The sequence below is a fragment of the Schistocerca americana genome, chromosome 8 (assembly GCF_021461395.2).
Source record: "Schistocerca americana isolate TAMUIC-IGC-003095 chromosome 8, iqSchAmer2.1, whole genome shotgun sequence".
Taxonomy (NCBI): Eukaryota; Metazoa; Arthropoda; class Insecta; order Orthoptera; family Acrididae; genus Schistocerca; species Schistocerca americana.
In genome coordinates, this window is record NC_060126.1 from 135,520,450 (window position 1) to 135,535,280 (window position 14,831).

The window sequence follows — 14,831 nt, forward strand, 5'->3', positions numbered from 1 at the left end:
GAGACTTAAAACGAATGGACACAAATCATGGTACTGTACTATGTCGTTTTGCAATTGCCATTAAATATCACTGCTGGTATACAGTGGTAAGGAAACTATTAAAATGAATTGAAATGCTTATCTTTATTAGCTCCATCTTTACTGAGATAATTCTTATTAAAACACACGTTTTTCGCATGTCTCAGAACTGTACGTGACACAATGACAATATTTTTTGTTGAATATGTCATCTAATTATCATGAAAATGGGAATAAGAGAGAAATAACAAATATATAAAGAAGATGGTAATAACATACGAAAAAGAAAAGAAAGATCAAGAAGATGACATGTAAAGCATACATCAAAATCTAGAAAATTTCAAGAGCTAAAAGAAAGTATTGCGGGAACAAAACGCATACTAAGTTAAATAATATCTTGACGGAAGGAAACCACACAGTGCCAGTAACATCACTGGCAGCGGAAGGAAGACATTGTTAGTTCCGTGTTACGGGAAACAAGAACAGACTTTCATAGTGAGGAGATTCGAAGGGTTGTGAAAACGTAGTTCTGAACCGAATGCCGCAGATAATAGAAGTAAATTAATGAATATATGAAAAGACTCTGGGTCGTCTCACAAGGAAAATAAGGAAGATTTTAAAAAATCATAAAAGAAAACTGACGGAAGACTGGTCTGACAACCGCACTGTCTGTTACAGGATACCTATAGTAATCATATCGGAATGAAATCAGAAAATTGGTCAGCAGTGAACAGCTATTGTTTCTTATATGGATGGATAGAAACGACCAGAGACAAGTCAAACATGAAAATCTCATGAAGAAATGGGATTGTCTAAGAACTGGAAAGAATATTGAAATAATTGCTCATATTGTTTTATGTAAGTCACTCTTTAAATGTGTAACTGTAAACGAACAGATAAATGAATGTGGTAATGACTGGAGATAATAACACAAGAATGAAAACAAGAAAACACATAAAATAAAAATGAACTTCTTACCAGTAGTGGAACAGATCATTATGATGATCAAGAAACAAGTGGCTAGACCAGAAAAGAAAATATTCATATGCAATAGCTGGATATAACAAGAGGAAGCAAAATCCAAATGTGTGAGAAAAGACGAGGAAGAAGACATCAGCACATTCAGTTTTCACAACAAAATATGTCGTATTACGTTACGTCGATAATTATTTGTTTGTGACCGTGTAATTACACCTGAATAAAACACAATTTTTTAATAAGTTATAATTAGACGGTCGCAAAGGAATAATTATGCCGTAATATCATACGCAATTCAGGACGAGAGGACTACAGAAGTTGAAAAAGAAGATATGTGGTCTTTAACAAACGCCATAGTTGCTCTTTGCAGTAATAGAAGACCAAGCCTAATCTGAATAAATAATTTTGGTAATTGCAATGACGCGCGACAAGTGGAACAACTATTCATCGACAAATTATCAGAGCAGTGAAGACCTTAAAACTCTGTGTTGCTCCGGGACTGGAGACTTTTTTGGGAAATAGTTGCCAAAGGCGATATTTGGTATGGTTGTGACACAAAATTTTGTACCTCTTAAGCTTTTCGAAGCGTTCGTTCAAGATCATTAATCAAACTTTCGTCTTTATCTTAATAATACATTAGTGTGCAAAACGTCAGGACGAAAGCAACTTTCGCATGATGTAACATTACCAAGTAACACAGCGTGATGAAACTTGGACCAAATACAGAAACAACTGCTATAGTATAGTAGCTTACGCGACTGAAAGAAATACGCAATGCGACGAACAGAAATGACAGTTTTACTCAAAGACAATAATTACCCTGAAGACGTCCGCCCCAGTAGCTGAGTGGTCAGCGTGACGGATTGCCGTCCTCTGGGCTCGGGTTCGATTCCCGGCTGGGTCGGAGATTTTCTCCGCTCAGGGACTGGGTGTTGTGTTGTGTTCATCATCATTTCATCCCCATCCGGCGTGCAGGTCGCCCAATGTGGCGCCGAATGTAATAAGACCTGCGATATGGCGGCCGGACCTGCCCCGCGAGGGGCCTCCCGGCCAATGACGCCAAACGCTCATTTCCATTTCCACCCTGAAGACACCGCAATTTATGGTGGCCTGCTCGACATTACAAAAGACGGACGTAGTTCTTAATAGGGTGTGTGATCACAACGCCCGGTAGTGCCTGCTCTGCAACGTGTTCTTGTCGTAGGGCGTTCCATTCCTCAACCAGAGCGACTTGTAACTGTTGGACGGTTGTTGGTGCATTAGACGTGCTGCAATATATCTGCCGAACACTTCCCACAAGTGCTCGATAGCATTTAAGTCTGTGGAACGAGAAGGCCAGTAGATTCCTGGAATATACTCCCGCTTCAACAGCTCCCCTGCGCTGTTCCATGCGGTCGCGCATTGTCATCCATGAAAATGAAGTCGGTGCCGAACTCATCCCTCAAAAGACGCAAATTGGGAAGGAATGCAGTGTTGCAATAAAGTTGACCGATACGTGTGACGTGTTCAAAGATTTGGAGGTCTGAACGCCAATGTAACATCATGACTTCCCACACCATAACATCTGGGCCACCAAAACGATCATGGTTGGCAATGTCAGACCACCCACATATCGCCAGAAATGGAAAGCCGTAATGCAACCAGGAACATTGTCGAACGTGATCTTTGGACACGGTGCACTCACGGGTCAAAGTTATTGTGACACACTGCTTGTGGTCCATGGGCGTTTTCTCAGGGGTGTATTCCGTCCTGTCTTCATTTTTTTGGATGACAATGGGCGACCGCATCGGGCAGCGCATGTGGAGGAGTTTTTGGAACGAGAAGCTATTCAAAGAATGGACTTGCCTGTCCATTTCCCAACATAAATGCCATCGAACACGTGTGAGATGTGATGGAGAGACATTTCAGCACGTTCACATACACCAGCGATCATCCAACAGGTGTCACCCTAGTACAAGAACTTTTCAACCTCGAGGCCATCACAGCAGCACGTAGCGACGATGCACTGTGTCTGTAGTGCTCACACAGGCTATTAAGAACCACGTCTCACCATTTGTAATGTTCAGGGAAACACCATGACTAGCGGTAATTTGATTGTACATACTGTCTTTATTGAAAGTGTCATTTCTGTTCGTTTAGTCGCCTAATTCTTTAAGTTACCTTCTGTACTATACTGTAGCAGTTCTTTCCATCTGTGGTCCAACATTCATCGAGTCACCTTACTTGGCAGTGACCCTAAGTTTTGCACACCAGTGTGTTTTCGAGGTGAAGTTTAAGAGTTGAATACTATTCTCGAACGAATGCTTTGAAACACTTGGGAGAGACAAAGTTTACCCGTCTATAAAGTTAGGGAACAACTTTTATTTATTTTAGATTCATGTCTGAAGTCCTGGTGCACACTGAAATCAACCTGCGCCGTAGTAGCGTTGTGTGAGTTCTGAAGTGTACCAAACAGCCGACCTGTGCCAGCACACAAACAGTAAACTTATTTGAAGTGGTGACATCGTCGTGGGGTTGTAGCGATCGCAATACTGTTATAACATAAGAGATTTCTGCGTCGATAGCAAAGTATTTTTATTAACATATGACAAGTTTCAATGCATATCAGCTTCACCACATCATCATCAGCAGCAGCACCAGCAGCAGATATCAAATACAGCCAATACTGACGTGCTATTCGTAGCCAAGAACTGTAGACCTGATAACGGCGCATTAAGCACTGAAACATTCATATGTTAAAAAAATGTTTAACAATTTAGACTGAATCTCTGTTTTTCCCCTTGTTCAGAGAAGGAGAGTGCCCTGCTGGCCTCTCATTACATTTTTCTGTCTGTGTAAAGTTATGTTCTGGATCCATTTCCTTTCCCTGGAAATACATGAGCATCGTTCACAGTACTGCAGACCGAACACTAGAGTGTGACTTACACGCCTTTCCCAAAATATGAGAACTGTGTCTCTGGAATGTGTGGTATGAAATAGTAACGCTAATTTCTGGGCGATGTTCAACAATATATAAGTAACAACTGAAAGGCTATAATCGTGCTTAACACAATTCAGAGACTAGTTTGCAAAGACAACGCTCTCGTCAGCAGGTTGTCAGCACTCAAGGCGTACATTAAAACGATTGAAAGCACTATCAACATTTTAGTAGCGTCATAATACAAAATAGACCAGTTCACAACTGTAGCTAGATGCCAGGAAAATCAACAAGTAAACACATAATATAGAATAGAGCAGTTCACAACTACGGCCGGATACCAGGAGAACCGTCAAGTAGACACTGCTGTTGTCCGCAGATCGCGAAGGCAACATGGCTGGTGGTGGATGTTGTGTGCAATTTGTTGTTTCAAGGACTGAAAGCGACGATTTTGACATAGTCCAGTGTGATTTAATTTTATGACGCGACAAGTGTGCTGTTGTATCATACAATGCGGGCTTTCACGGCTCGTATTTACATCCACGCGATTTTAAATGCATGGTCCAAGACTTATTTATTAGCCGAGCGGTCTAAGGCGCTGCAGTCATGGACCGTGCGGCTGGTCCTGGCCGAGGTTCGAGTCCTCCCTCGGGCATGGGTGAGTGTGTTTGTCCTTAGGATAATTTAGGTTAAGTAGGAGGAGGAGGATATTCGTGTTTAACGTCCCGTCGACAACGAGGTCATTAGAGACGGAGCACAAGCTCGGATTAGGGAAGGATGGGGAAGGAAGTCGGCCGTGCCCTTTCAAAGGAACCATCCCGGCATTTGCCTGGAGTGATCTAGGGAAATCACGGAAAACCTAAATCAGGATGGCCGGACGCCGGATTGAACCGTCGTCCTCCCGAATGCGAGTCCAGTGTGCTAACCACTGCGCCACCTCGCTCGGTGGTTAAGTAGTGTGTAAGCTTAAGGACTGATGACCTTCGCAGTTAAGCCCCATAAGATTTCACACACATTTGATTTTTTTGAAGACTTATTTCAGTGCCTGAAGTTTCGTTCGCTGACATCTTCAAACGCTGCATAATTGCATTTACCTCAGACAACCAAAGCTAGTTGAACTGTTTACAAGTAACGGTGTAACAGTCGGGTAGCGACGTCTTCCGGCCTCTGCGAGAGACTGAGAGTCACACCAGCGTCTGAGCAACACTGACAAGTCAGCAATAGCAGATCACCCACTGAGACCAGGGAACCAACAATTTCGATTTTTAATACTGTAGTTTTGTCATACCATCTTAGGATACACATAGAGAGCATAAAGATTCAGGTACACAAAAAACCTTCAACAGAATAGAAGAGCACTTGAAAGTATCAAATGTTGTGAGCTTTTGTGCTAAACAGAGCAGATGGCACCAACTATTCTGCAGTAATAGCTCCGTAACACACTATTGCTACACTCTGCAGTCTGGGGCAGCGCTCGGGTGACGTCAGAACCCGACCATTGCATGGCAATTTATAAACAGCTCGTCTCACCGAACTTGTTTGGAAAAAAAAAAACCATAACCATGTCCTTACATTTATAGCGTCTGAAGGTGTCCGCTGCATTAGGAGACAGAACATTAAACACTAAAACATGACTTAAACCAAGACGTAATGCCTAAACAACTAGAACCTACATCTACATTTACATTTATACTCCGCAAGCCACCCAACGATGTGTGGCGGAGGGCACTTTACGTGCCACTGTCATTACCTCCCTTTCCTGTTCCAGACGCGTATGGTTCGCGGGAAGAACGACCGTCTGAAAGCCTCCGTGCGCGCTCTAATCTCTCTAATTTTACATTCGTGATCTCCTCGGGAGGTATAAGTAGGGGGAAGCAATATATTCGATACCTCATCCAGAAACGCACCCTCTCGAAACCTGGCGAGCAAGCTACACCGCGATGCAGAGCGCCTCTCTTGCAGAGTCTGCCACTTGAGTTTATTAAACATCTCCGTAACGCTATCACGGTTACCAAATAACCCTGTGACGAAACGCGCCGCTCTTCTTTGGATCTTCTCTATCTCCTCCGTCAAACCGATCTGGTACGGATCCCACACTGATGAGCAATACTCAAGTATAGGTCGAACGAGTGTTTTGTAAGCCACCTCCTTTGTTGATGGACTACATTTTCTAAGCACTCTCCCAATGAATCTCAACCTGGTACCCGCCTTACCAACAATTAATTTTATATGATCATTCCACTTCAAATCGTTCCGCACGCATACTCCCAGATATTTTGCAGAAGTAACTGCTACCAGTGCTTGTTCCGCTATCATATAATCATACAATAAAGGATCCTTCTTTCTATGTATTCGCAATACATTACATTTGTCTATGTTAAGGGACAGATGCCACTCCCTGCACCAAGTGCCTATCCGCTGCAGATCTTCCTGCATTTCGCTACAATTTTCTAATGCTGCAACTTCACTGTATACTACAGCATCATCCGAGAAAAGCCGCATGGAACTTCCGACACTATCTACTAGGTGATTTATATATATTGTGAAAAGCAATGGTCCCATAACACTCCCCTGTGGCACGCCAGAGGTTACTTTAACGTCTGTAGACGTCTCTCCATTGATAACAACATGCTGTGTTCTGTTTGCTAAAAACTCTTCAATCCAGCCACACAGCTGGTCTGATATTCCGTAGGCTCTTACTTTGTTTATCAGGCGACAGTGCGGAACTGTATCGAACGCCTTCCGGAAGTCAAGAAAAATAGCATCTACCTGGGAGCCTGTATCTAATATTTTCTGGGTCTCATGAACAAATAAAGCGAGTTGGGTCTCACACGATCGCTGTTTCCGGAATCCATGTTGATTCCTACATAGTAGATTCTGGGTTTCCAAAAACGACATGATACTCGAGCAAAAAACATGTTCTAAAATTCAACAACAGATCGACGTCAGAGATATAGGTCTATAGTTTTGCGCATCTGCTCGACGACCCTTCTTGAAGAGTGGAACTACGTGTGCTCTTTTCCAATCATTTGGAACCCTCCGTACCTCTAGAGACTTGCGGTACACGGCTGTTAGAAGGGGGGCAAGTTCTTTCGCGTACTCTGTGTAGAATCGAATTGGTATCCCGTCAGGTCCAGTGGACTTTCCTCTATTGAGTGATTCCAGTTGCTTTTCTATTCCTTGGACACTTATTTCGATGTCAGCCATTTTTTCGTTTGTGCGAGGATTTAGAGAAGGAACTGCAGTGCGGTCTTCCTCTGTGAAACAGCTTTGGAAAAAGGTGTTTAGTCTTTCAGCTTTACGCGTGTCATCCTCTGTTTCAATGCCATCATCATTCCGGAGTGTCTGGATATGCTGTTTCGAGCCACTTACTGATTTAACGTAAGACCAGAACTTCCTAGGATTTTCTGTCAAGTCGGTACATAGAATTTTACTTTCGAATTCACTGAACGCTTCACGCATAGTCCTCCTTACGCTAAGTTTGACATCGTTTAGCTTCTGTTTGTCTGAGAGGTTTTGGCTGCGTTTAAACTTAGAGTGAAGCTCTCTTTGCTTTCGCAGTAGTTTCCTAACTTTGTTGTTGTACCACGGTGGGTTTTTCCCGTCCCTCTTAGTTTTATTCGGCACGTACCTGTCTAAAACGCATTTTACGATTGCTTTGAACTTTTTCCATAAACACTCAACATTATCACTGTCGGAACAGAAATTTTCGTTTTGATCTGTTTGGTAGTCTGAAATCAGCCTTCTATTACTCTTGCTAAACAGATAAACCTTCCTCCCTTTTTTTATATTCCTACTAACTTCCACATTCAGGGTGCTGCAACGGCCTTATGATCACTGATTCCCTGTTCTGTACATACAGAATCGAAAAGTTCGGGTCTGTTTGTTATCAGTAGGTCCAAGATGTTATCTCCACGAGTCGGTTCTCTGTTTAATTGCTCGAGGTAATTTTCGGATAGTGCACTCAGTATAATGTCACTCGATGCTCTGTCCCTACCACCTGTCCTAAACATCTGAGTGTCCCAGTCTATATCTGGTAAATTGAAATCTCCACCTAAGACTATAACATGCTGAGAAAATTTATGTGAAATGTATTCCAAATTTTCTCTCTCCCGGGATGAAAATACTAGTTGTGGAAGCGTAAATTGTGGTAACTAACAACACATTTTTCGAATTGCGACACAGTCGCAACAGATAAACCACAATAATCCTGGAAGGTATTTACATGTTTATTTGCATTACGGATCACAAAATCTTTTACCAGGTTGTTAATTTCGGTCAGTAGTTACTATCTTCAGAACACAGAGGCATCTTTCCGAACAAGTAAATATCGTGTACTTTGTACAACAAGATGTGTCTGTGCTTTGAACATCTGATGATCTTCATTAATGATCGATATAGGCGACCAGGTATAAAATATTGTGATTCGTAAGTAGGGTAAATGTATATATAACAGCATACTTGTCGCGTCATGAAACAAAATAAAATACATCTGACATTAAAATCGTCCACTTGCGTCCTTACTAGTCTCAATGCATTCAAAATCGCGCACCAGACCGTGTCGTCTTGGTCAGTTGTGGGCAGCAAGCATTTCCAGTTGACACATCTGTTGGTGCCCAATCATATTTGTCAGCCGCTGTGTTTTGTTTTAAGACGCCGCAAATGAGCCGTTAGAGTTTCTAATGTTTTAATCCTTTGCGCTGAGCGCTGGTGAGAGCGTTACGTCTTGAAACGTGCCATTGAATTGTGTTAAGTACCATTAAAGTGGGTGAATGTTACCAATTATTCTGATAAACGACATTTTCGTCATCGACTGAACTATTTATTGTAATTTACACAATTGAAATTTCGACAATTTTATTAATTCAGCTGAAATGGTGAAAACTCAGCTGTTGTCAATATGAATAAAATGAGTAGAAAGGATGAGCAGGGGATTTATGATGTGTATAATAAATATTAACAAGAGTTTACATAGCCTCAAATTCTTTTTACTTATTAACACGATTTTATTATGTCACTTTCTTGTCTGTCTGTTTGGTAAAAAAATTTGCAACTGATTTTTAACTAACTTCTCGATGAGGCAGAGATTTGAAATTTTACACATAGCTCAGAACTGCACGACAACGCAATACTAACTCGCTCTAGGGTAGATGTGTTCGATAGGGGTGGTGGCGAGGATGAAAAGAATTAGTAATGTATGATATCTCAGCTGCCCTGCAGGAGTGCCATGTTGTGCGGGTAGTATCAGAAGGGGTTCCAGGCGGTGTGTGAGCAGACGCGCGCAGCTGAGCAGTTAAAAGAGGAAAGGGGAACCGGAAAGAGAGAGGCGGAGGAGGAGACGTGTGCAATGCATGTGTACATTGGCGAAGAGGCAGCTAAGGAACTCCTATACACATATGAATAACTGCTTAAATAAAGCATAGAATCTCATCAAAATGTTTAAAATCTGTTGAGAATTTCACAGACAGATGACTAAAACTTAGAAAATAGTTATTCAAATAGAAATGAATTTCTAACGCGACACGTTTTTAAATCGGACTAAGAACGTAAAATAATTTCTTCTAGCCTCATATAGATTCATAGTACCATAACGACAGTACTAAAAGTATGTGCTCGTGAAGTTTTAATAGCTGTGACAATACTTCTAAGATTTGTAATGAAAAACGTGGGGCAGCTGCAATACATATTAGTTTGGAGGTGAACTGTAGCATGCACCCCACATTTTTCATTATAAATCTTACAAGTACTGCAATTCACAAGCAAAAGGTTTGAATATTATCTGCATGGGAATCTGTATACGAGAAATTATTTTCTACCTGTTGGTTCAATTTAAAAACACGTTAGATTAAAAATTTATTTTTATTGAAGTTATTATTTTATTGATGTTGACAAGTGCTGTGTTATCAACACAATAGCCAATTAAAATGTCTTAAAAGTCTAAACTACAATCGTTCTAAATTAAAAATAAATAGTGCAGTCGATGGAGAGCCTGTCATTATTTAAAGAATTCGACGAGACTGTAATCGCAAAACTAATACAATAGTATATTATGAATAAAATCCGCTGCAACTGTAATATTAAAGATCGTTTTCATTTAGATAAAGGAATATACACTACCCGGATTTCAGAACACTAATCCCATCTTCGAATGCTACTTAATTGCTTATTTCAAAGTTCTTGTATTTGGATAAAGGCACGTACACTACCATAGTTTCAGGTCGCTAATCATATCTTCAGGTGCTAGTTAATTCTGTATTGCGTAGTTTGTTAATGCTTCAGCGTAACTTCTACGTTTTTGTGAAGTAGCACCTGAAGATGAGATTAGAGTCTAGAAACCTGGTTAGTGTACATGCCTTTATCTATATACAGGAACTTTGAAATATAAACTTCAGAAAATGGTTCAAATGGCTCTGAGCACTATGGGACTTAACATCTGAGGTCATCAGTCCCCTAGAACTTAGAACTACTTAAACCTAACTAAACTAAGGGCATCACACACATCCATGTCCGAGGCAGGATACGAATCTGCGACCGTAGCAGTCGCGCCGTTCCAGACTGAAGCGCCTAGAACCGCTCGGCCACACCGGCCGGCAAATAGAAACTGCAGCGGATTTTATTTACTGTGAACAATGCAGATAACAGTAGCGGATATTCCCTAAGAATATATTAGATACAATTGTGTGTTTATGATGGAGTATAAGAGACGCCACTCGACACCAGAGAGGTGGACGATGTTGAACTGCGCCACAGATGTCGTGTCCCTTGGCGGGCCCCGACTCACCGCGACTTACCCAGGTTCTCCATGCTCTGCGTGAGCAGGGCCTCGAACGTGTGCAGGCTGTAGCTCTCGGCGTCCATGCCCTTGGCCAGCGTGTTGCGCAGGTGCATCTCGTACTCGAGCAGCAGGCGCGACGTGGGCGAGCCGGGCGTGGGCGTGGCCTGGCCGGTGCCGGGCGCCGTCGACGCGGGCTGGTCCAGGTCCGAGTTGCCGTTGCTCGAGCTGGGCGTCGTCGCGTAGCACTGATTGTCGAACAGCACGTTGTCCGAGGGGGGCGACAGGTCGCCGCAGCTGCCCACGCCGCCGCCGCGCGCGTCCAGCTCCAGGTAGAGGCCGCGCCCGCCGCCGCCGTAGCCGCGGCCGATCTCGTGCGAGGAGCGCGACCCGGAGAAGCGGCCGCCCGACCGGTGGTGGTTCGACTCGGGCTCCGACAGCACGTGCCGGCCGTTGTTGTTGATGGCGCCGCCGTGGTGGTGGTGGTGGTGGTGGTGGTGGCCGTGGTTGTAGTAGTTGTAGCGCCGGCGCGTCATCTCCGGCGAGGTCACCGGGCTCTCCTGCTGCGACGGCATCGGCTTCAGCATGCGCTTCAGCGTGTTCGAGTCCAGCGAGACGCCGCCCACGCTCATATCGTCGGTGCTCTTGCTCTTGGATCGCCGGTTGTTGTTGTTGTTGTTATTGTTATTGTTGTTGTTGTTATTGTTATTGTTGTTGTTGTTGAGGTTGTGGTGGTGGGCGGCGCGCAGCTCCGCCTCGCGCACCATGTCCGTATCCGGGTAGTCGACCGACTTGGTGGCGGCGAGCACGTGGTGGTGCGCGTGGGTGTGCGCGTCGCGGCGGCCACCTCCCGCGCCCGGCGCCGCCCCCGCCGCCCCCAGGCCGCCCAGCCGGCTGCCGCCCAGCGTGCCGCCGGCCTGCGTGCCCTCGCTCTTGGACGCCTCCTCCGGCGGCCCGGCCGACGCCTGCGAGCCCACGTGGTTCTGCTGCGTTCCCACCGACGCGGATGCCGTCCCGGTCGCGGCCGACGACGCCGCCGGCGCCGCCCCCGCGGAGGAGGCCTTGAGGGAGCCGTTGGTGGCGGCGTCCTGCTGCTGCGTGCCGCGGTCCCGCGTCTGCCGGCCGCCGCCGCCCCCCGCGCCGCCGCCGCCGCCCGGTAGCGTCGACGCAGACGCCTTGCCACCGCCGACGCCGCCCCCGCCACTCACGTTGTCGTACAGGGAGGTGCTGGAGGTGGCCGCCGTTACCTTGTCCCCGCGGGAGCCCGGCGCCGCGTCCGTGTCTGTGCCGCGAGTTTGCGCCCGCGGCAGCGTGGCGGACCCTGCGGGATAGCGGGGCAACGCGGTGCAGACGTCCCACACTCAGCCTCCCTCCTGCCTCTCCCACTCTCCCTCCCTGCCTGCGTGCCCACCCCCACCTCTGGTACCTAACCTGCCCACATTGTCACTCCTGACCGATTTGATTCCTATTACACTCATCTTCCGATAGATCCCCAGCGGACAATTGTCGGTGGAGCTCAGTATAGTTGGCATGACAACTTCAACTGTTTCAAACCGGGCGATTACGATGCGTTCTGAGGGTTCCGTACAAACTTAAGTATGTACATAAGCGCGTCCGGGCTACAGGCATACACAAAAAATGGTTATAACGGAATAACGTATTTGTGTTGTTGGGTAAATATAGTCTCCAACTCACCATTTCATGAGCAGCGCTGATCCGCATGGCGCATGTGTACAGATTTTTACTGTGCAGCAAGCAGACGTGAGCCGTGATAAAATTTACTGTTTTGAAGAGCGCGCCGCGGTGCGTAGTGTAAAGCAGTCGCCTCCCGTTTCTGGCGGTGGCGCGGCTGTGGCAATCGCAGCTTTCGTGTCTCCCTCTGGTGGAAAAGGGGAAAAGTTGCCTGTTCACGTGAATTTAAGGGGCGCTATGAGCTCGGCAGTCGGTGAGTCTGTCGTCCAGAGTGCTAGCATGTGTTAGGCCGCCAGTCTGCTCGAGTTTGCTCAGGCAATGGTCATTGGCGGTTGGATCGATCGGTTGGTCGGTCGCGCACTGGGACACAGGATGACTTGTCCGTCTGGAGCGTCGGCGCATGTGAGGTCACCACGCCAGTCCAGTGGGCCGCGCCGTATAGCGAGGGGTAGTGACTTCGCGGCCGACAAGAACAACAGGAGCCAACCCACGACATCGGTCTGACCGGTGCGAGCTGCGACGCCGTGAGACGGGAGATCGGCGCGCCTTCATGCGTCCGTTGAAGCGGCTGGCAGCGGACGGTTCGGGAGAGCGTTTTGGGCGTGCTGCACCAGGTCTTCGCCAGACATCGCAGTTTATTAAAGGTTAAGTGATTCGTGATATGTTCTTTCATTTATTTGTTAAACTCTACTTGTGTTCTTGGTCAGTCTCTCGTCCCCAGCTTACTCGTCTGTCTCCCGTCCGCATTTGTTAGGCAGCTGGTGTCTGTCTGTCTGTCGGTCGGTCTTCCGTACGTTTAAAGCTGCCTCTGTCATGTTTGTAGGATTCGGTGTTAACGAATTTATTGCTTAAGGTGTAAAGGCCGAATTCCTAAAATATGTTTTTATTTTGCCTATCATCATGCGAGGTGGTACATGTGTAATGTAAAGCATGTTGGTACATTTTATGTAAAACTGCACTTCATGGATTTTATTTAAATGGTCATTTTAGTATATAAAGTTGCCACCCTTCCACCGTGAGAGTTCTTTTAAAAACCAGTTGCACTTTCCGTGGCAAATAATTTTTAATGTGTGTGTTTTGTACCATATCCATCCCTCTTACGGGGTGAATACTTTGTGTGTTTGTGTGAGTTGTTAAAAATTTTTTAGTTTAAAGTAGTCTGGTGTGTTGCAGATTTGCACCAGTGTAGTCTTTCAGAGGTTGTTGTGAGCGGTCGAGACTACGGCCGTGTTAAAATGGAGCGGCAAGGTTCTGAACCCAAAAGCTCATACTATTAAAAAAATTATTTCTGCCTCTGAATAAATTGTAACTTGATATTTACAGAGTGCTTTCTGATTATAATTTTACATCTGTCGAAAAAAAAAAACGGGCTTTTAGGAATAAAATTTACATTTATTAAAAAAAAAATAATTTGTTTCATCAGTTACCAATTGGCAACTACTTCCACGCTCACATAGAGTGATTAAATGTGTTAATGTTCTTGATGAATCGCTAGTAAATAAAGTAAATTCTTAAAAAAAGGTTTTGAAAGTAAATTCACGGTTCAAGACGTAATCCTGACAGTCAACATGACGTCGTAACGGAAGGTGCAGTGTGTGTCCCCGTAGCAGAGCTAAAATCGTGAATGTATCGTAAATATGTAACAGAAAAACATATTCAGTCAATATCTTAATCTGCACGGAAAGTATGTCCACATCTTTTCCATGAGACCATAACACCAGGTACCTCCTAGTTGGTTAAATCAACGCTACTTTCATTTTTCAGAAGAATGATAATATTAAAAGTTATTAACCTTTTCCAGTGATCAGACGTCTCAAAAATATTTTTATGGATGCTTATGTTTACTAACTTATAGTTCACGTGCGATCATTAAAATAGTGAATAAAGAGCTACTGAATTTGGTGGCCATCATTTTCAGCTACTGAATGATTTATGGCAAGTATGAGATTCACTGCCAGCTACAACGTCCACTGTAAATAATAAAACCAATGATGATGGGCAAATGGCCTCATTATAATCTAGCACAATGACGTTAAGAGAAAACTGGCGAAAACCAGTCATTTTATCCAACATTTTGACATTTGAAGAATGGAACAATGGCACGTCAAGAAAAGATTTAAATGATCATGTTTTATTTGAGGATTGTAATATGGGGATTCTTAAGTGTAGATATCGAAGTGAGCTTTAATGGGTCGTCTGTAGAGAAAAAGTTTTCGGTTAAACTCTTCGTACGTACGCCACAGAACCACAGTCAGCTTATAAAACGAGAAGGGCGTTGATTTCTTGAGAAAGCGTGCCATATAAGAAGAAACTGATAACGCCGTCTTGTTTCAATCTTTGACACATACATGTTTCGTTATGTACAATGTCGTATGGTACATATTTAGGTATGTAAAGTGCGCTGTTGGATGGGTGCAGAGATTTCACTATCAGATTCGTTGTGTGTTCTGGAAA

At 44.5% G+C, this 14,831-nt stretch overlaps 1 protein-coding gene across 1 annotated transcript in view; it reads right to left on the reverse strand.

Annotated features, from left to right (window-relative positions):
• LOC124545626 overlaps positions 1-14,831 on the reverse strand; it is a 258,100-nt gene that overhangs the window by 122,301 nt on the left and 120,968 nt on the right. Inside the window, exon 5 of the mRNA XM_047124573.1 lies at positions 10,705-12,006. Coding sequence (XP_046980529.1) covers positions 10,705-12,006 — 1,302 coding nt within the window. The remainder of the gene's footprint in view (positions 1-10,704; positions 12,007-14,831) is intronic.